Genomic DNA, 23,212 nt, shown 5'->3' with positions numbered 1-23,212 from the left:
GCTGCATTTGGAAGAATTACCTTTGTAGTCTTTTAACATTGTTTTAGATTTCATAAAGATGCATGAAATTTAGATTTTATAAAGATGCATGAAATAATGAATTTTAGAGAACAGCTGTCGACAAAAAAGTCTTGTCTTGGCTACAAGAAAAAAGGTGGTACTTTAGAAGTTATTCAGAAGGATAATCCTGCAAATAATTTATAAAATTTTGTGTAATATTGCAGGGTCTTGTTCATAATGAATTTCATTATCAATAATAAGCATGATTTTCTGTGGAAGATTGAGTGGGATTGGGATTTTTTTTTTTTTTTTAATGCTTGTTTGGACATTGCTTAGCAAAGTTAGGCTAAGGACAACTTACATAGTTCAGGTAGCATTAGAATATARGTGTGAATAACATTTTTCTGATCATCCTTTCTATTTTATAACAAACTACTTCTAGTAGAATACAGGATCGAAAAATTTAGTAGTATGTTAGGTCATGTGTAATACCTTTCTATTCACTTTTTTTGTGCCACCATTCAACCACAAGTATTTTAATTTGTTTCTGTGTGTGTGTGCACCCATGCATGTATGTGTTGACTTTGGAGTGGTGCCCAGAGTTTCCCAACTCGGGACTGAAGAACCTACTGGCTAGGTGCTATACAAACACAACTGCTGTTCTAGTGAGGTTGTATTAATATTCTTCCACCTGTAAAGCCAAACTTCTTGTTATGACTTTGGTTATAAAAGTCTGAGGTAAGAAAAATATAATTTTAGAAATTCCAGGTTACTTCAGTAACAGCTTCTAGAAAATACTAGGTAAGTTTGGATGTTTTAAGTTATGTAGGGCTTTCATATTGTGGAGGATGAAGGAGAAGAGGAGCTTTTCCTTTTGTAATGGTGAAGTTGGTTGAGAGATGCTTTGTTTATTTGAGACAGGAAATGATCAGACTTTGGGTAAAGTTTTTGAAATTAATAGAATTTGAATTAAAATGAGCAGTTCATTTGCAGCAATAATATTCAAGGAAGAGAAATTTCCTCTCTGTTCTCCATATGACAAAAAGACTGGCAGAATAGTAAGACAGCGGTGATGGAAAGAAACAGGTAGAAGACTTGAAGAGGTGAATCTAAGCCTGTGGAATTTTAGCTGTTAAAGCTAATAAAAACAGCAGAATTTGTGCTACAGTTCAGTCTAAATGCACTTTTTGCGTGCATATCACTTCTCATGTTGCTACGAATTGAATTTTTTTATCAATTTCTATTTATGTTGACGTTACAAAGATCTTTTTTCTGTCTGTTTTTGTTGTGGTTTTTGAAATGTGCTGAGTTGGAGCAATAGGCAACTTCATAAATTTATTAGTAATTATGTATTTTAGCGTTTTATGTTTAATATGCTTCATATTTGTCAAGAGAATGGTGAATTGGTAGTTTGACAGAAGATTAAGATCATGAGCAGCTGTGCATACCCTCATAATTGCTTTTAGATTTAGAAATTGCGATACTGTCAAAGACAAAGTCATATTGCATGTGTTTGGTATAATGCATGAGAAAAAGACCCTCTCCATCTCCCGTTCTGATTTGTTGTGTGCAGAACGAAGGGTTTGCACTCAAAAACCTAGCTGGATATGTAACATGGCATCTGCAAATACAGGTAAGACAGGGTTGACAAAATTGAGGGCGAAGTGATTCAAACTGAATCCCAGACAGTGGTGGTATGGTGGTATACTTTCCTGTAAGTCCAAATATAGTTACTGTTTTTCTCTGAAGTGCAGAGGTTCTTGAACATCTTTTAGAGATTATTTTCCAAATACATCAAAAATAACACAGTGAAGTAATGCTGTCATCAATCTCTATGTCCATTAGTCAAGAAAAGAAAAAATTCTCCAAAGTACTGTTGTTTTTTAATTTCCTGTTAAGTGTGAGACTAAAAAATTCTTCATTCTAATGTTTTCAGGTATTTACCTCTCAGACTTGACATATATTGATTCTGCATACCCATCAACAGGGAGCATTCTGGAAAGTGAGCAAAGAACAAATTTAATGAACAACATACTTCGAATCATCTCAGATTTACAGCAGTCCTGTGAATATGGTAAGCTAGCATGTTGATTTTGTAGTATTGAAGAGTAACTTCTAAAGTGTTAATATTTGTCTTCCATAATACTGTCTTAATAAGGCCTGATCCATTTGTGTGCTGTTACYACCCTCCCTCCACCGCTCTGTCCCCTCAGAGTCTAAAACTTTATTCTGGTATTGTAGGTTGTTGGAGCATCAGTATGAAGAGAGAAAATAAAAWTTTCCTTTTCTTACAGCTCACCTCTTGCAGTGTTTTCTTTCTCATGAAAATGTGAAATACAATCTTCAAACTTAACAAAAGCTAGTAAATTATAAATTTATATACATTTTATTTTTATAACTATGGTCCTAAAAATAGTATGATTRCTTTTGGAGTATGCTTTTACTAGAGATGGTAAAATACATAAAACTTGTCTATTGCACATTTATAGTGCTGTTCATAGAAAATTTTTTTCCTTCAGAGGTGGTCTCCCTCACAATCCAATTCCGCTTTCTCTTCTAGTAAAGTTATAAGGTTACATTTTATGGTACAGACTGACCATTAGCAATGGAATGTGATACTAGCCCTGGATTGTGCTTTCACTAAAAGCAAAATATAATGAAAACTTGGGCCGTGAGGGAAAATCTGCTCTGACACAGTCCTCCAGTTTCCAGGTTTGGATCTTTAGATTAACCAGAGATTCCCACTTTCTTCTCTTCTACATGCTGTGATAAGCAGAGCAGCCCAAAGTGTTGTAGCAGCCCTGTGGATGTAGGGAATGTCAGCTCGGTGCATGGTAATGGGTATGAAGGATTTAAAAATAAATAAAATATTTCAACATCAGTATGGATTGTAGCTTGTACTTCTGTCTCATGTGGAAAAGGTAAGGGGTCTGGTTCTGTATAAATACATTCCAGAAAATACTTCACTCACCTATGAGTGGTACAGGGCTAATGGATGTAATTTGTTCTCCAGATATTCCTCTGTTGCCTCATGTCCAAAAATATCTGAACTCAGTTCAGTACATAGAAGAGCTACAAAAGTTTGTAGAAGATGACAATTACAAGTAAGTATGAACTGTTGTAACTGACTAATTCTTTAGAAGTAGTAGCTTTTGTAACAAACAGCCTGTCACTTTGTTTCCATTTGCAACAAGAGTTTGAATCTCGGGTGCATCTATTGCAACCAGAAAGGTTGTAGCAGGGTCCTATGCTCAGAAAGAATTATTTTCAACATGATAAATGGTGTGTTTCCTTTCTCTTCTACATCTGCATCAAGAACTGGCTTCAGGTATGTCTGGTCTGTTGGATGTACTTAATCTGCAGACTTGAGTGTTTGTTCTGGAAGACTCTAGAGAGTAAGATGTGGATCTCATTGTCAGATCTGTTTTGTGTCGTTTTTTTTCCATCAGAACAGTGCATCTGTGCGTCTGGTCCTAAGGTCTTACCAAGGAGGACTTGGAATTTCTGCTTTCTCAAGTCCTCATTTTAAATTTTTATCCTTTGAGTGAGGTTCACAGGGTGAATCAGATGTAAAYGCTTGAATTTGAAAAGCAAAGTGTTGTTTGCCTCCCCTTATAGCACCCCAAACAGAGGGTTCTGCTTCCCGAGTGAGAAGGTTATTATATTTAGGGATTTGGCATTCAGTAAAACTGAGGGCTGGACAAGTCTGATAAGAGACAGGAACAAACCCAGAGGATAGGGAGCTGGCTAAAGCGAATCTGTTGCACATGAGGAAAGTTTCTGTTCCCTGGCTGACTTGCTCAAGGAGGTTCCCACCCGTTCCTGTCCTGCCCACCCTGGAAGTTTGTCCCTGCGGGTGTGTTGAATTGGTTGCTTGTGTAGCTGTGTTCTATGGTGGGAGGGGGAGGCACACTGAAGGAACAGATTATCTCTTGTAAAAACAATTTATAAATGGCTTACCATTTAATAGCCCTAATTAGACTTTACTAGATGGCAACAAATAGGCACCCTTCAGTTTGTGTCAAGGGACAGTTAATAAGGGCTCAAACACCTGGCTTCTCCAAGTGTTATAGTCTTTAAGGTGGGTTGGTTGTTCTCTGGAGCACTGTCTCGACATTAGTGTGCAAGCATCTAGTTTTAACTTTTTGCTGAAATGTTCTATAGCCTGCCTTTGGAAGTACTGCTTGCTTATCTCTGAGAGTAAAGCTCTGTGGTTAAACACTTGATGAAGAAAAATAAGTTACTTAACTGCAGTGTCTGGTTCTTTGTGGTATGTAGTCTTTATGAATTCCACAATCCACTTTCCTTCACTAGTCGAGACTCTATGGTAGTGGGAGTTGTATCGCTGAAGGAGCTACAGTCAATTTAGCCTATACGACCCCAGTTTTGGTAGCTGAAAAACGGAGACAGTTGCTTATAATGCAATGGCCAGGACTACTATTAAGAAAGTCTGATTTTACACCTGTGAGTTACACATGTCCCCAGACTGAAATATGGATGGAGGCAGAGTATATTTTGAAAAAACATTATTAGCATTAGAAAACACTTTTTATCTCATAAGGCATCTGTGAAAAGGCTGAGGTTAGACAACCATCATTGTGACTTGAATTCCTGTTTTCTCTTGCTAAGGAATTTTATTTAAGAAAATGAAAGTTAAGTTCATGAATCTATACTAAACTGGGAATTAGAGGGAGAGGAGCTGTCAAATATTAGGCTTTTTCTTCTAACCATTAAGTAGAAGCTTTTCTAAACTTGCTAATTTCAAAGATTCTAGGTCTGCAGTTTGAGTTACAAGGCACTCGATCTTTTTTTGGCGTTCTCTGGTTATCTCTGTTAGTATTGCAAGGGGATGGATTGCTCACCAATGAAAAGTACTGAACTGTCTTAGAGAAGGCTAGAATGATTGACCCAGTCAAGTTGATCGTATTTTCCAAAATCCCAAAGAAAGATTTTGGTTTTTTTAGACTAGTAATGGCAACGAAAGGCTTGACTGTGCACATTTGTGCACACGCTTTTATTACTTCACAGAAAGTTCAAAATACAAAATATAGTAAATGTAAATATTTTGCCATGTTGCTTGGTCTTTAGCCTTGTTATGCTAGGGTAGAGGTAATTTCAGAGTCCCGTGTAACTGCTGGTGGTCCCTGGGCAGTGTGGCCCCAGCTCATGTGTGGCTGCATGTTCCCCAGAGGCTGGTGCCAATGCAGACCTGTGGCCTCTTCCTTCGCTCCTTCCACAGTGCGACTCTGCCCCGCTTGGGTGGCAGCTCATAGTGAGCTTTTGCTTAGAGAGAGGGGAGGGCAACTGGTGGCTGTTTGGCTGCAACTCTGTATTGCTGCCCATGGCTGCTGGCAGCTGCCTGGTTTCCTGGTGCAGAAGATGCTGTAGTGCTATTCTGTAGCCAGGGTTTGGTTGCGATCTGGTCCTCCCCTAGCATAATATTGCAAGCTTGTCCTGCTCCCTGTGATCCAAAGCAATAGACTTATTTACTGTGCTGTGCCTTAGCATGTGATTTTTCTGAACCCTGGACCCTGCTGCAGCAGTAGTTTTTTTCACTCGAGAAAAAGAATGGTTGGGAATACTAGGTACTAAAGATAGTAACTGTGCAAGTTTTGTATTAACTTCATCATGTTTCTTGCAATTATAGAAACGAGAAGCTTTCAGTTGTAAATCAGAGCACTTTTAGTTTTCAAAAATGTACTCTTGTATCCTTCTATTTCCTCGTAAAGTAATTTTTAATACTTTTTAATGCAGGCTTTCGTTAAAGATAGAACCAGGGACCAGCACCCCACATTCTGCTGCTTCCAGAGAAGATTTAGTAGGTAAATGCTTAATAAATATGAGAAGACTTCAGGTGATCAAATACTTTATTGAGTTGTGAATATGGAAGATACTTGCCTGAGGATAGTAAAGAGTTGGGAATTGTAAACACTGTATACTGGTAATAAAAAATCTAGTGTGTTCTCTAAAGAGATTTTTTTCAAGGAATTGGGTCAGGTGTTTAGGTTCTTGTATGTATTGTTGCACTAGCTTGGTAGGGTCATTTGGAGTGAAGAATTGTTAAATACTTAYGCTTTATTCTGTCTAGACAGAACAGCTTCATCGAAACCTCTTTACAGAATAATATATTTCCAAAGACRTACATTATTTTTGATCTATATCTGAAGTGGTTGAAGATAGGAGTTTCAAAATGCAAAAATCAATAGGACATGTTTAATGTCAATGCGGCTAATGCAGCAAATTTAAGGACTTCTTTTTATCTTGTGCAACAGAAATCAGTTTTTCTAAATATCCGTATGCATATAGCAGTGAGTTTTAGGGCCACATGCTGTCTTTTACAATTCGAGTTTAGGAAGTTATTTGTGTAACTCGCCCACAGTTTTCTTAGAAGTAGCTCTGATAGTTACTTCTGAATAAACTTAGAATTATGTCTCTCTTGTTCCCAGGCTCTGAGGTCGGAGCATCTCCACAAAGTGGACGGAAAAATGTTGCAGCTGAAGGAGCCTTGCTGCCACCAACACCCCCTTCACCTAGGAACTTGATACCACATGGACATAGGAAATGTCATAGTCTGGGATACAAGTCAGCATTTTATTTAATCCTAAACTTTATGATGCGCATTGTGTCATCTTTCAATATAAAAGCTTTACTTTGAAAAAATAACATTGTTTATACTCAGTTTCACTTAAGGATCAATTTATAATGAGAGAGCAAGCTCAGAAATATAATGGTAAATTTCCCAAATGAAGATAAGTAGTCAAAATAGTCTGTGTGGCTACTGTGATAATAAGTATAGGTCACAAAACACATGTTCTGTGTTCCTGTTTCTGGAATAAACTGTGCATTTCTTACAGTTTGTCTTCCTTGAAATTGCTCAGGTAATGACAAAATGGGTCTTCCTGAAATTTCTCCCATGGATCTCTTCATTGCAGGCTTTAAAACAAAGCTTTCACATAAGACTCATATGCTTTCATGTAAGAGTCATTAATGCTGATGTGATSTTACGTAAGCAGCAGAAATTATGGGGTTTTTTTTATTTTCAGTTTTTAAAACTATCACTTATAGCTAAATCCCAGTGCAACTCTTTAATTTTAAAATAGTTGTTTTGCTGGTATTCTTGTCACGAGAGGTGATTTGTAGGTGGTTATATGATTTTGTAAAAATAGTGGTATTAGTTCCTCTTTCTAGCTAGGTTTACTTTAATATTTTGTTCATCATCTCATCAGTCCTCTTGTTGCTTTTTCAAAATGCAAGATTGTCGATATTCTGTAATTCAACTCTTACCTTTTTATTGTATAAGTGTACTTGCTAGCCCCTCATTTTATGAACAGGAATGAAATTCCGAAGCTTAATCATGTAAGTGTTGAGACAAAAAGCCCCTAAGTGTAAGAAGTAATCTTTTTAAATCCTTCTAATTTTCTCTTTGCTCTGAGAATGCAGTTTTGATATTAACAGTTCATGCAGGTAATACAGTTCTTACACTCTTGCTTATGGTGCAAACCGTGATTTTGTTTGGGGTTCAGAACATGCTACATGATATCCTTCAGAATATTAAAGCAGCAGCTTTTAAAAGGTATCAAAAATAACATAATTTTATCTTTATTTGTTCCTAGTTTCATACATAAAATGAATACGGCCGAATTTAAAAGCGCAACATTCCCCAATGCAGGACCAAGGCACCTGCTGGATGACAGTGTCATGGAACCTCATGCCCCATCCAGAGGGCAGGCAGAAAGCTCCACCCTTTCCAGTGGGATTTCAATAGGTGGGAACTGCAAATATAGTTGTGCAGCAAATGGGCTTTTATTAARGATTGTTGGACTTGGAGATTATACAAGCAATGGTGCTTGGTGTCTAAAAATACCATTTCAGAGCAAACTTGATGTTTGTATTACTACTTTAAAACATTTGTGTTTTGAGGGCTGAGAGCTGTTTGAACCTTTCCAGTCCTTTCATAGTGGAGGGTCTGATATAGTCTGTCTTTACATCAAATGTAAAATAATGAGCCATGTAACAACACTTCATGTAGGATGGTTGTATGTAGCACTGTATCATTATGATGCTTTGTCTAAATCATGAGAGCATGTCAATTTGTGTATTTTTCAGAGCCTCATGCCAGAGTTTGCCTTTGTTAACAAATAGTTAAGAACATAATTTACACTTTAGTGAAGCAATTTACAGATGTGCTAATGAAGATTCCTCTGAGTTCTTGTTTTTTGTGTTTTCCGCTGGTGAACACACTAGGTTCAAATACATAGACACTTCCATTTGCATTTCTGCAGTTAGTTCTGTGACAAATACTTTGTCCGTAATAGAGATGAGTTACAGCATCACTAGACTCAAGATTCATGACTGGATGAAATTTTCTGCATATTAGCATACTAAAACTGAGCAGTTAATTTAGCTCTTTGCTTCTCTTGGTAACCTGGCAAGACACATACAAGTGATGATGGACATCTTATGGTTGTATTGGACTAAGAAAGACTGACCTATTCTGGGAATGGTGCATAGCATACYGCTTTTTTTACAACAATGTAGTTAATCTTCCAAATATTAAGGATAGACTAAGTGCCTGTTTTTTTGTGTTGGTTGATCCCCAAAGCAGCGTAACTGCAGCTGATCTTCTAGGTATGAGATTACCTGAAAATAGGCCTATCTGTAACGAGACAACTGTGGTCAAAAGTTGTCAGATGCTTTTCTTAATTTCAAGGCCTTGGGGCTGCTTGAATACTTTGCACTCATCTCCAAATCCTAGAACTCTCTGGGGAAAAAAAAAATCCTGAAGACATTCTCAATTATATTAATTTCATATATTTGGTCAGAACAGTTATGGTTCCTAGAATTACAAGAGTGCATTCAGCAGACAATCACGTATTATGCCGGAGTGAGGAAGATACACATCTTTTTCTGTTGCTCTTTWACTTTACAACATGAATGCTTGTTTCCTGAACAAAGTAAAAAAATCTTTTTTTCAGGAGGCCAAGGGTATCCTAAATAAAAGGAAGAAATACTTGACCAAGCACACATACGTATATCAATGATAAATGTTTGTTTTAAATCAGAAGTGGAAGGAGAGGGATTCATCTTGTCTAAATCTGAGATAGTCATAATTTAGGCAGCTGCATTTGAGCTAGTCATGGAGCTCTTTATAATTAAACAGAGAAGTAGGATCTCTGAGGATACGATTCATCCCATTCTTAGGTGGGTGGCTGAAAAGAGGTTGTTTGATTCATGTCCTTAAACTTCACTTTCTATTGACTGCTCAGATTTTTGACAGTTAACACAAATGAAAATATGGACAGAGGAATACCACCCAGAGTGCTTCTGTTTTGTGCAGACAATTTAGACTTATATCTGCTTTTAGTAAATGTGCAGTAAAAGTTTGTTGTGAGCCCTGTTATCCGCTTGCTACCAGTAAGTCTACTATTGCAAGATGGYTTTGTTCTGTGGTCCTTCTGTTCTGATGAGGTCACTGTGTGCTCCTTCAAAAGAGTGAACTTCCCCTTCTGAGGTCTCAGCATTGATACTGGCTGGGTGGAAGGAAGCACCTTCAGGCTTTTATCAAGTGTTCTTCTGCACGTTTGCCTACTATTACCACTTCATGTAAAAGTAGAAGAAATTAAGATGGTGTCATTAGATTGTGATTCTACTTAGAGATAACATGAAACTACTTCTATTCCTCAGATCTTTTTAGGAATACACTCTTTTCTAATACTCCCTGATTTGCTTATACTCCTTTTGCATTCTCTTACTCAAGTGTATCCTTTTAAGTTTCTATGCAGCAATGTTCAGTTTGCCTCCATTAATATTTGCGGGGATTTTCACCTTTCCTTATGATTTGGCTCAGCTATGGGACTGAAATTAATTTGTGAAGCTGAATTTGAATACCGTGATTACTGTTCAAATAATTCTATAGGGGAAATAGATAGTATAGAATAGCCTCTTCTTTTCTTATGGTACTTCTGTTGTGATGGTTCTCCTCCTAAGCTGCCTAATGTACTGGATGCAAAGGAATCTTGCTTAAGAGTTTTTTCTAAGATTGCAGTCCTGCATCTATTTTTAAGTGCTGTACATGCAGAAGTATGACCGCAGAAAGACCTAGCCTGGCATTGAGACTGTAGTTTTAGATGCTTAAAAGTTTAGAGGAAACACTGTTATACATTATTCTTAACTGTTTTGGATGCAAATCCAATTCTGACTTTGGAGCATTTTTTTTTTAAGACTATTTCTGTTATCTTGTTTTTCTTAATCTTCAATAAGGTGAATGAAAGTTCTGGAAAAATGAAGACCCTTGAACACTTACTTTGGTTTTTGTATTCCAGCACTTAAGCATAACTTGAGTCTTTATTCTAATGGAATCAGAAAAATCAATGCGGTTAATGCAAAGAAAGATTATTCTAAAATCCAAATGAATTAATTGAAGTCCCTTGAAGAACAGTACATTTTCAAATCTAAACTGGTATAAGATGCGTACACAAAAATCAACATCTCAGTGAATTACTCTAAGTCACCACCTTGAGGTACTTGAATTCTACAAAGGATTGTATTTCTCTTTTAWTAAAAGAAGTGTGTGTGTACAGTGTGTAGATGTACTTACAGATTTTTGGCAACATAGAGGGGAAGAACTCTGCACAGCTGATGTTTGTTTGATTCCTTGCCCTGTAGAACGCTGTTCAGGTGTTGAGGACCCTGAACTGTCAGCAGTCTGCTTGAGAAGATCAGTGGTGGGGTAGGGTTGCAGGCAAAAGGAAGTTTGGGTTGTTTTTTTAAAAAATTCCATTTAAATGTGACAATTAATGCCTGCTATTTAATTTGCCTGCTATTGCAAGCTAYTTATTTGTGATAGGGTATGTTCAAGAAGCATATTTAGGCTGAAAATGCACAGGTGCGTAGTTTTGAGGGGAATCTACGGCTCTACTCTAGCATTCCTTTCCTTCCTCAGCCTTTGTTAGCCCTCCTTGGAAGAGGACATATTCTTTGCCATTCAGGCAGCTGTACTGACCCCCTATTTCTGCCCCATCTTTAACCATTTGGTTATGTGTACTTCTGCTTGGGTAATGCAGCTCATATCTGTCAGTGATAATACTGTGTGTTTTGCGTTGATTCTCTGGCAATTTACTGTTTGAGCCATTTGCCAGTCTTTGCCCCCTGTTTATTTGGCTAGCAAGCCAAACTCAAGCTTGTTTAAAGTTTATAGTGCAATAGTTAAGTGGCATTGCAGTAGTTAAAATATCTGTGGGGATTTTTGGTATAATAATGGATTCAACTGGGCAGACCATGAACTTGGGGAGATGGAGTCTATCTCCATGACCTTAGCAGGGCTGTGCYATGCTATACCAACTGATGGTCTGGCCTACTGACCAATTCTGGTGTTTTCACATTAGCATTTCAAGTTCCCTCAGGTCAGTGACTAGCTATAGCAAGTAGAGCTCTGGAAACACTGTATAACTGGAGCCAAAAGTRTGTCGGTTGCACAAGGGGGAAAGAATTTTCAGACTGAATACTTTTTAAACATTTTGGGGTTGGTTTGTTTATATTAACACCTGTTTAACTTTGGGGACTAGGTTATGGATAAAGGAAGCCTGTGTTAAACGTTCCATATGCTCAAACTTTCAGGAATGAGTGGATGCTGTGACTGGAGGCAGGGGGAAATGAGTATGCCGTGCTGTGGATATTCCCCTATCACATAACTAGGAACCTAGCCTCATGCTGTTTGGGTGGCTACAGCCAAGATGTCTGCATACGCACATCTACAAATCCACAGGCACGAAATTCAGCTGCAGTATTCAGCTGCATACGCACATCTACAAATCCACAGGCACGAAATTCAGCTGCAGTATTCAGCTGCAGTACTAGAGATCTGCATTAAAAAAAATACTGAAATGTCACAAGAGATCTTCACCATAGTTTGAAAATTGTTTTTGCCAATTGATGATATACCTAAGATGAAGAAGAAGCCTTTCTGTTATATAGKAGTAGGGAAAAACACAATTCCAATTGCTTTTAAGGCCATACAAGTAATCTATAATTTTATCAGCAGTAAAGAAAATTACTGTGGCTTGACCCAAGTGGTTTCTAATGTCAAACTGAAAGTTGTATAAAAAATTACTTAATAGAAAGAGTTTAAACTACATAAGATGTGTTATTAATTTTAACCTGAAGACCTACTTGAGGTTGTCAAGTGAAAAAAATATTGAGTACATACTTAAGAAGAATTTAAGAAGGTGATATATTTTTAAAGTACTGAATGAATGAAATATTTCCAGTTGAGGTGATAGTCAAATAGTGTACTTAATGTTTCAGCAGAAATTGGCTAGGCACCTAACTACTTCTAAGTTAAAAAYGGCTTGTTTCACCTCTGTTTTGTTTTGGAGGGAGGGTTGTATACTTCCTTGCTTTTTTAGGAAAGGTGCTTTTGTGTGTCAGAGCTTTTGTTGTGAAAAAGCCTTTTAGAAACATTTAGAATCTAAAAAGATCCCATTATATGTTCTTTATAGATGTTAAAGCAGCACAGGACACTTCAAACACTAGAAATCAACCTTTTCCAAGTTTTTGTTAGTTTTTGAAAAACTGTATAGGCATCAAAGCATACAGCTGTGATCTGTACCCTCCTATTTTTCTATATTAACATTGTTTTAAGAGGAGTAATTGGTAATTTCTTTGTTGATTAAACTTAAAAGTAGTGTTTTGATTACACACCCCCAAAATGCATTTGATTTTTGTAACTGTAATGATACTGTAACAAGGATTGTTGCTTTCAGGAAGGTGATACTTGAGCTCTTTTTTACTAGATTGTTTTGCATCTTTAAATTAGCTTTTAAATGTTGTAGAATGCATAATACAGTGTTTGAAATGCAACCTTGTTAGCAAAGCTAGTATAGATACTATCAACACAATCAAGCGCATTTGTAAGTAAGATAAATCTGAAAAAAAAGGCAAATATGTYTGTCAGGGGCTTGTTTCAAATTCCYGAGRTGTTAATCACAGATTTATATACAAATGTATAATTTTCTTCATATTTAAGTACTATCTTTCACACTAAAGGGATTTACTGTAACTGTAAAATTAGTTTATTTACTGAGATGCCACGAGTAGATGCATCAGATAAGTGGGTTGTGTGTGCTGTCCTCCTCCACTTTATATAGTGGTTAACAAAATACTTGTGCTAATATTGGATGTCTTCATGAAGTATGAAAGGGAAAAGGCTGCTGTGAGCTGATATAATAAGTGGGAAACAACTTTAAAGTTATAGAAATTGCAGATATCAGCAAAGCCTTTTAATAGATCACAGATTTTGTGATGAGTCTGCATTATACTGAAAGTGTACCCCTTCATCATCACTGTACATGRTTTAATAAGAAATTATTTATATAAAGCAACTTTCTTCTTAAATGTCTATTGTGTTAATCATCAAGTTAGCATTTGGAAACCACCGCTGAATTTCAAAAATGCCTTCCCTCTATATGAGGACTGTGTTTTTTGTACTTAATCAGTATCTAGAACCTGTCTCTTCCAATCTCTACCTCAGTTTAATTTGAAATTCCTGAAACATATCCTAAAGTACTTTTGTTCTAATATTTTAGCGAAGTATGTGCCACACATTTAATCTTAAATATTCTGAAAAGAAATTTACATACTTTATTTCATCATCAAACTAACTAGTTCAATTATCATGCCTTCTGATCTTTAAGGTAGCAGTGATGGTTCTGAACTTAGTGAAGAGACATCCTGGCCAGCATTTGAAAGGTAAGGAAAACTGTCACTAAAAATAGGCATTTCTCTTTTTTCAGACATTCTTGCTTAGACTCTCTAGGTCGTTAAATGATGCTTTATTTTGGTGATGTGCAAGTCTTCAATCTGTAAGAATTTGAGAGCCGATATTAATAAACCRTAGTAAGCTTGTACACTAAGTTCTAGTAAAGCAGCTGAGAAGTAGCTTCTGCTCACTAGTAGTTAGCAGAGTGTTGTCTAATTGGATGCTTATTCCTGGCTCAAAATCTTCTAAGTTGACTAGCCAGAGTGCCACCAAGCCCCCATTGATATTCTGTTCTTAAATATTTACATATCTACTATTCACATGACCTGTTTTCCATTTTCACTTTACCTGAGAGATTACTGCCATCCTTGGTTCTTTTGTTGTTGAGATCATCACCTGTTCTGTCTCTCTTCAGTTCATTGTTACTGTCATCCCCGTTTTACCTGACAAAGCGCAGTAGGGACCCTTGCTAAGGTCTGATTTTATGTAGCTGAAGTTTAATGTCCTGCTGTTTAATTAAATACTTGCAAACATCCAGCTGGCGTTGACCACGTCAGTCCTTTTTCATGGTGTGTTTGAGAATGTGGAAAAAGACTAACAACAGTAGTGGAATACGGTGAAAAGAGGAAATTTCGTCTTCCTACAACTCAGTTAAGATGTACCATAAAGTACATAGTTTGCTGCTATAACTCATTTTCAGGTAATTCTTCAGCCTCAGAATTGCCACAGAGTGCTTTTTCTGCCATGGTATCAAGACATGTTTGGTAGAAATTTTTGTCAAAGAACTTCTTTTTGGAGTTAGGAAGTGTGTCTCAAACCTTTTATTCTGCTTGCATTTATTGAAGCAGTTCAAGTTTTGTACTACTCTTTGGAAGAAGCTTTGAAGTTTGCTCAGTGCCAAAGGTCAACTCTCTGATATTTTATTCTATAAATATGATTGTATACAAGAAGAAATGCTGTTAAGGTTCCACTGGCTAAGAACTAAGTGTTTCAGGTGAGCATAGAAAGAAAATAGGGTCAGAAAAGAAATCCGTAAYTTTTATGTTACAACTTGCAACTTGTTGTTGCAACAACTTGTTATGCAACTTGCAATGTTAGAAGGGTGTTCTTCTTGCTCTTCCTTTCCCATTGCATTACAGAATTAATCTAGCCCAGGTTATCTTTCAGGCCCAAAAAGTTATATGGGAAAGCCTTAGACAAAATAATGAACTGAGTGCTTTCATACCTCAGACACAGGGAATTTAAATTTTAGTAATCCGCAGGTTTAAGCTCATGTTTTTGGAGAATAATAATGCTCTCCAGAATGCTCTTGAAATAAAGCAGAGGGTTTTTTTTTTTGTTTTTGTTTTTTTCATCTCTGTCATAATGAAAACTGGCTGGCCAAGACTCCCCATGAATTAAAATGTTTGCTCCTTGTTGTGCATAATTGTCTCAAATTTCCTCCTCCTCCTCCAAATTCCATGTGCCTTCAGTGTTTTCTTCTTTCCTGAGAGCTCTTTGGGAACTCCATTTGAGGTTGCATGTTTCTGAGGACAGGTTCTCTGGTTGGCTTCCCAGGACAGGGATAGAATTCTGCAGGAACATTTAAAATGTCATGTGTGAAATTCCTGCAGATACACAAYGTACTTGCATCTATTCTTTGTATAAAGCAATGAAACATGTTTTGGATTTTAGTAGGTAATACACTGAAATAAGTATGTTAAGTTATGTTAAGAGAGCGTGTCTGTAGTTTTAATCTCTGCAGTGGGTTTCTATTATAAGAGTTTTTATCTAAGCAGGGAAAAAACATTAGCTGGTTGGAATTGATAGCAGTTAACAACTGGGATCTATCCAGTCATCTTAATGACCACTTCCTATATCATGTGAGTGGGAAGATGATATTGCCCAGCAATTTAGCAACGAGGTCTTTGGGTAGGAGGGCTTTAATCAGCATGACATGCCTAACAGGAAGAAATGAGATACGCTTCTTTCTKTTACCTTGGAAATCCATGTGTGTATTATCAAATATTCTTTGTTTTCTTAGCCCTCCTGCTGTTTGTAACTGGAAAATGCAGAAGGGATGAGACTCTGAGTCACTGATTGTGCTTAAGAGCAAAGGAAAGTTAGACTGAAACTTGAATGAACTTACACCAATGGGAGTCCCTTTAGGCTAATCAAAATCAGTCAGAAAAGGGTTKTAATTCCAAGTCCTGGCAGTTGTATCCTGTGAGGGTGATATGCTAAGTGACACTTTAGTCTTGTCGGTTGTCATCCTGAGTGTCTCTGAATAGATTTACCTGAAATAGCTTGAATCCAGAGTGATAGCCTCATTRTTATGCAAAATCAAGCTTAAAGGTAAGAATAAAATGTATTTTGTTTGTGTGCAAAGTGTATGTATACACAGATATACAACTCATATTACAATTTTGTTTTAATTATTGCTTTGTCTAAATCTTGACTATATTATTTAGTATCATAAATTCAAAGATTTCTATTATGCTGAAAATCAGGCTTATTCTGGAAAAGATTAGTAGGTGGTAATTCATTTGTAGTGTGTTGGTAATTCTTCCTTCAGCAAAGGAAATAGTTTCAGATGGTAAGAAATTAAAATTGTACTTTTTATTTAATGCTTTTGATCTTTGTGTCCCTTTAAAACTCTTGCTTTCCAGGATTTTTGTTTGCCTGCTGTATGCTATTCTGTGTTCAGAATGAAACCTGAAGATGTTACTTGTTTAGATTTCCCATGATGAGAAATATTGGCTGTCCACACCAAAACAGCTCTTCAGTTAGTACAAAGCACCTCTGACAGGAGACARATTATTTATTAAATTTGTAGTATGTAAGAGATGTTGCTTGTAAACTTACTGTATTTAACAAGAATTGTATTCCACATTCTTGTATTTAACTATATGATTTCTACAGAATTAGAGCTGATTTTCACTCTTTCAAGACAATAAAAGAAATTAGAAAAGCAAAGATTTTTAAAAAAATGAGGCAACAGTATAGCAGTATAAATCGGTATATGTATTTGTATTTCTACTGACTTAAATAGCATTCTGTCAACTAAGGATCTGGTCTGGAAAAGCAGCTTTGAATGAAGCAAAGTAATGTATTCAAAAGATAAGACTAGGACTCAAGTCCTAGATACGGATAGATTTATAGATCAGATTAAGGGCTCTGAAATGTGAGATTTGTATGTAAAGTTAAAAGCCTCTATAAATTGGGGAATTGAAATGTTGCTGAGCTTGCTTCAGTGTTACTTAACACAGCAACATTTTAAGCAGCAAGTGTTAGCAGGTACCATGGTATTGATCTGCTGACTTGCTTCAAACGGTGCGGGCTTACTCAAGTGAAATGGCCGTATTTTTTCTATAATGTGTATGATTTAACTAGATACTGTATCATAGCAGACAGTCCTATTTTTCATTGTGAGTTGTTGGCTTCAGTGGTTGGTTTGAAGAAGTAATGCCAATATGTGAAATTGTTTTAGCAAATTTCTTATTCCTTTCAGCCCAGCAGTGTGTGCCTACTTACAGAATTTGAAACTTCTGGCTTTTGTAGTAAAATCTGTAGTCAGAATTGAAAAACAGCAAAGCTTTTTTTCATATTGCCCTTTCTTTATGTTTTGATCTAATCAAAGAAAATGCAGACTTTGTTCTCAAAGCTTTCTAATGTTCAATGCCGATAAAACAGCTCAGTATTATGAGTACTGACAAAGAGAATATCTGCTCAAATAAGAGATATCTGTCTCTTTGTGCATTTTCCTGAATAAAGTTATCCTATTTCTTATGTAGAAGAAATGGCTTTGTGACACGCACAAAAAGTTGTTACGCTGTTGTAGGAATCGTGCTGTTTGTGTGAATGAAAGTATATGTAATACGTACAATTTATAATGGAATCCAACAGGAACAGGTTGTACCATTCTCTCGGTCCGGGGACAAGAGTGGCACGAAATGGCTATCGAGGCCACATGAAGGCCAGCAGGTACAATCTCCCCTGCACACAGAGGTCACAGGCTTTCCCTCTGGTGTTGGTGATTCGGTTTAATAATTAAGTGGGTGTTCTCTGGTGTTATCTTTCTAACTTGTGTGACAAAATAAAGGTATAGACCTTTTTTCTTAAATCTTAGAGCTTTCCTCTTCTCTGACTTTAGTCACCATATGGACTTTCGTTAATTCTGGTCTGCAAATGCAAGTTCTGAACCATTGCATCTTTGTATCAGGATGTTTTACTGTAGGCAGCTTTTCAGCCGTGTGTCACTGTGTGGTAGTGTTGGCAGTTCTCATGTGGGCAACAAAGCTGCTGCTTGTGCTCATGGATGGCATTCGAGATGTTTTCTTTGCTAACAGCTTTTAATTGAATTTGTGCTTTTCCCCTTTCCCCAAAGTAACAGATCCGGTTAAAATGAGTCACGTGTTAAAACTGGCTCCAACTCCTTGAATGCAGCATTCTCTGAAAGGTGTCGTAGTCGTAGCATTCGTTCTGCTGAGTAACCAAATGGCAGAATTCGTTCTGCTGAGTAACCGAATGGCAGATTCTGTGCGCAGCCGTGTGGCACTGTAGCGGTGAAAGAGAGCAGTTACGGTTATTTTTCCCCCCTGCGTTAAGAAGCAAGCATTCTCTCAGTGACTTAAGCTCACGCCCATGTCAGTGTCCAAAATTGCATGTCCTTGGCAGTTGTTGCAGTGAAAATACTTGCTAAATTTCCCTTTGCTTTGAATGCACTGGAGTGCTAGGATGGATAAGAGGCAAATCCTGGTTTATTTCAAAAGATGTTTCAGGCACTGTTTAACTTTTTTAGAAAACTGCTGGGTTCAGCAATTTAGTTACATATTCTGACCAGTGTTTACTGAAATGATTCCTGTTGTAAATTCTTTTTCTAACTGAAAATGTTATTTAAGCTGGTCAGCTTCCTAATTTTAATAAAAACTAGTTTTTTTTTTTCCACAGTTCTGGCATATGTTTTTGTGCCTATCCTATTAGACCCGACACAAGGTGGAGGATTAGTAGAGCACCAAATGCATTAAAACACCTTAGCTGTGGTTCAGGTTTCTGTTCTTTATCACTGCTCCTGCCACTGTTCTTGCTTTCAGATATTTTTTAAATTGTGCATGTTTGAGCTTTTGCTTCATTTTTGATATGTTAATGATTCCAGTGTTTCTAACAAAAACCACTGTCTTTCCTGCAAGGGCTCAAAGAGAGGTTTTAAYAGCTGCAAAACAATATAAATATACTGTGAATGTTTGCCAGTTAGAATTAATTGTTCTTGAATTTTAGTTGTCTTGAGTGTTAATTTTTTTATAGATTACCTGCTTGGCTAATTAATTTTATGATCACTTTTGCTTGTGATTGTAAATTCCACAATAGCAATCCCTTGTAACGGCCAAAATCTTTTTCCTCAATGAAGTCCAATAAATAAAAAGCTGGCATTTCTAAATTAAAATACAGATGTTTGCATTAGCTTGAAGTAATGATTGGAGAACTACTTTAGGAAAAATATTTTTTCATGCTATTCTTTACATACTCCTTTCAGCTCTCTAGAATCTGAAGACTTGGCAGTTCATTTGTATCCAGGAGCAGTTACTATTCAAGGTGTTCTCAGGAGGAAGACTTTGTTGAAAGAAGGCAAAAAACCTACTGTAAGACTTCTGAATTCATTCTCTCACCATCTTCTTTTGGCCAATTATAAAATGACCGTGGTACAACTAAGCTGAGTGTCTTGATCTCCTTTGCTTTGCTGATTAAGGCTTATGGGCACTGCTAGAGTTAATGTTCTTCTATCTGAATTTATTCAGATTATAAGGCTATGCCCTGTAATACTGGGATGGGAAGCAAAGTGTAATGCTACGTAAAATTACATGCAATTGCAGATAACTTTTATAACAGAGGAGGAGCATGTTTTATCTTCCTGAATAGTAGGTGAGTCCTGAGAACTTTATTAATAGGTAGTAACCCTAAATAGTTGCATTGCAAATGCTTTGATATCAATTGTAAATCAGAACACATATTTTAATTCTTGGCAGTGGGTGACACTCTGTGGCAGTACATACAATGCAAAAGAAAAGGATAGATATTTTCTGTCTAGCTCAGTGTTCCATAAAGGGCACAAAAAGTAGAAGATAAGATATGGAAAAWTTTTCTCAAGTTAATGAGGAAAAATGCATGTTTTTGCGTTTCTAGATTCTTAATGCATTTGTGGACCTATATAAATCTAACTAGAAACAGCAGAGTTGAAAAAAATGGATGATGGCTTGGCTGGAGAGTTAGTGCTGTCATTTTATTGCAGAATGATGCCAACTATTTTATAGCTCTAACGTACATTTCTAACACAAAAAGCTTCACTTCTCTCTCTTTTCTGTCTCTCTAGGTAGCATCTTGGACGAAATACTGGGCAGCACTGTGTGGAACTCAACTCTTCTACTATGCTGCAAAGTCTCTGAAGGCTACAGAGAGAAAACATGTATGTAAATAGGCATTTGCCAAATTAAAATGTGCTTTCCTGATGTAAACACAGTAGTTTAGGAGTTGCTTGGTTTCTAGTCAGCACTATCCTGTCTTCCAGTCAGTCTGTCACTTCATATGCATATGGCCTAATGGAAATACCATGCATTGTTACATGCTACTCCAGGAACATCTGCTTTGCGTATGCCATAGGTCTCTCCAAAACTGTTAGTCTGGAAAGGAAGGAGTTATGCCTTTTGGTCTGCCTGCTTTTATAAGGTAGAAGTTGCATCTTTTGATGACCTCCAAGCATTGCAGTTGTTTATTCCTACTTGAAATCCAAACAAGCATTGGTGTGGAAAGAATGAGAACTCACCATATATGAAATTAAACATGTCCTGATTTTATATATGAGGTTAAATTAGACTACTCTGCTCTACTCTCCTGTAGTTTAACTACTACTGACTACAAAATGCTTTGTATGTCACACAGAGCCAGCCCATCACATGATGTTGGCTATCCTCTCATTCACTGCAACTTTGAAAAAAGCTAAAAATACTGTGCTTATGTGGGAAAGTAATAAAAGGATTTTCTGTAGATGTTCTAGGGATGTTATGCTATACATAGTTCACTTCTCTTTTCACTAGTTAGCTATAAAGGAATAGGATGTGCCACAGATTATCTCTGCTAGGAAAATGGATGAAATTTGAGAGGGGTCTTTTTATGAGTTCATTTTCTTCTGTAACCATTAATTGCAGGCAGTTGCCCTGGCCAGTGATTTGGTTTAATTTATGACAACTGTCACTGAAGAACATTTGCTTTGCGTAAAGTTATGTAACTTTAGAAACTGAGATGTGCTGTGGAATCCTAGAAAGGGGACTCTCTTATTTCTTTTTGGCACAAAATACTGCTTCATGATTCTAGCATTTTTGTATTCAGAGGGCAGAGCTTAGAATTTCTGATTTAGTAGGCTTCTGGATATTTGAATTTTCTGTTCTATGTGTAAAGTTTGTGTATAATGTTGCCTTAATTTACAAAAAAGTATTTTTCATTTTCATCAAAAGTACTTAATTAGGAAACAATATTCTGCTACTCAGTCATTTGAATAATAGCAAGTTATCTGTAGAAAGACTTGCATAATTTCTTTACCGTCATCAGCCTGCCTCACCCTTGCTGGCTTTGATTGCTTAGGTGAAAGCTATGCTGAGCCTACTTAATTTGTTCTATCAGTTAAAAATTACTATCCTGGTCCAGACCAAAGGCCTGTTAGCCATCATCCTCTCTCCAGGATGTCTAGAATTAAAAGTGTATGTGTTTGTATTCATTTACCTCTAGTATCAGTGAAAAACTTATGGAAGGACTTGGCCTCATTAAAAATAAAGGTAGTTGGAAAGAGCAGACTATTATGCTATTATGAGCAACTATTATGAGCAGAAATGTGAAGTATTGAGAATGCGAGCTGTTAAAAGTTAAATTTTACATAATTAAAAGAAACAACCAAAAGAAACTTGCACTGACGTTGTCACCAACAGTTGGGGGAAAAACAAGAAATGGGGGGGAAAAAAGAAATTTCTAATGTCAGACATTGCGCTTCTGTTGCTGATGTAATGACTTTAGGCTTTATGCCAAAACTGTACTCTGTTTTCTTTTAAGAACAGAATATGCATTCTGTAAATCTCTTTTGTTCATTGTTTCTTCTGTCAAGAGCATTGAATGATGGAAGATTTTACCATACATGAACCTACTCAGTGGAAAGCTTTTCAGTACTGCAAAGTCCTGCCCCTGGGGAAGAATAACCCCATGTATCAGGACAGACTGGGGGCCAACCAGCTGGGAAGCAGTTTTGCTGAGAAGGACCTGACRGTCTTGTGGACAAACTGAACACGAGACAGCAATGTACCCTCATGGCAAAGAAGCCTAACGGTATCTTAGACTGCGTTAAGCAGAGCATTGCCAGCAGGTTGAGGGAAGTGATCCTTCCCCTCTCTGCTCAGCACTAGTAAGACCACATCTGGAGTGCTGGGCTCCCAGGCTGGGCGTCAGGAAAGACGTGGATTTACTGGAGTGAGTTCAGCAAAGGACTGCAAAGATGATTAAGGGAGTGAAGCATCTCATGTGTAAGTTGAGGCTTATATGAGAGTCCCTGCTCTCTTCTCCAGGTCTGATTTAGCCTGGAGAAGAGAAGGCTCGGAGAGGGGGTCTTGCCAGTGTTTGTAAGTATCTGATGGGAGGGAGTAAAGATGATGGAACCAGACTCTTCTCAGTGGTGCCCAGTGACAGGATGAGAGACAAAGGACACAGACTGAAACACAGGAAGTTCTGTCTGAACATGAGAAAACCCTTCTTTACTGTGAGGGTGGTTGAACATTGGAAGAGATTGCTCAGAGGTTGTGGAGTCTCCATCCTTAGAGATAGTCAAAACTCAGCTGGACATGGTCCTGGGCAACTTGCTTTAGGTGACCTTCCTTCAGCTAAGGAGGTTGGACAAGATGGATCTCCCGGGGTCCATTCCAACCTCAGCGATTCTGTGATTGTGTTCTTAAATGTTCTTAAACCTAAATAACATACAGAGAACTTCAGGGGAGGGGTGGAATGCATGACTGGTGAATTGCATTTTTACATGGTCCATTTGCTTATACACTTCCTTCAGAATAACAGTTTTAATCATTTAAATATTTTGTCTGTCTTTAGGAAATGTAAATGAAGTAAAAATATCAAATATGAAAACTTAAATCTGGTAGTTGATCATCTTGTGTCTCAGTTAGTCCAAAAGCCTTTAGTTTGGTCTTGACAAAGGAATCATATCCATTTACAATGCTCTTTCAGAAATCATTTTCTGGATTTGAAAAATCATTTTCATTTAATTAAGTTTTGTCTCCCCCAAATCACTCTTATTTGTGATATCTAGAACCAAACTGCTAGTGAACTGAGACAAGTTCTTGGCAAGCTAAACATCTCTAGGAATGTCTTGCATCCTTTTGCTGTCCTATTTGTTCAAGGATATACTGGCAGACGAATAACCACGTTTACAGATGG

The 23,212-nt window shown here is 37.1% G+C and overlaps 1 protein-coding gene across 6 annotated transcripts in view; it reads left to right on the top strand.

The window, feature by feature from the left end:
- RALGPS2 (Ral GEF with PH domain and SH3 binding motif 2) overlaps positions 1-23,212 on the top strand; it is a 123,131-nt gene that overhangs the window by 87,779 nt on the left and 12,140 nt on the right. For 5 of the 6 annotated variants that reach the window (XM_085299618.1, XM_085299613.1, XM_085299617.1 and 2 more), the window contains 9 exons: positions 1,937-2,074; positions 3,014-3,104; positions 5,755-5,822; positions 6,447-6,582; positions 7,614-7,765; positions 13,692-13,746; positions 17,642-17,719; positions 19,269-19,374; positions 20,103-20,195. In XM_085299618.1, coding sequence (XP_085155744.1) covers positions 1,937-2,074; positions 3,014-3,104; positions 5,755-5,822; positions 6,447-6,582; positions 7,614-7,765; positions 13,692-13,746; positions 17,642-17,719; positions 19,269-19,374; positions 20,103-20,195 — 917 coding nt within the window. The remainder of the gene's footprint in view (positions 1-1,936; positions 2,075-3,013; positions 3,105-5,754; positions 5,823-6,446; positions 6,583-7,613; positions 7,766-13,691; positions 13,747-17,641; positions 17,720-19,268; positions 19,375-20,102; positions 20,196-23,212) is intronic. The other variant, XM_085299614.1, reaches the window with a different exon arrangement.

Source organism: Rhea americana, unplaced genomic scaffold, assembly GCF_003343005.1.
Source record: "Rhea americana isolate MKP2758 unplaced genomic scaffold, rheAme1 scaffold_151, whole genome shotgun sequence".
NCBI classification, from domain to species: Eukaryota; Metazoa; Chordata; class Aves; order Rheiformes; family Rheidae; genus Rhea; species Rhea americana.
Note: the sequence above shows the minus strand (reverse complement) of the source record. Positions and strands in the feature narration are given on the sequence as shown.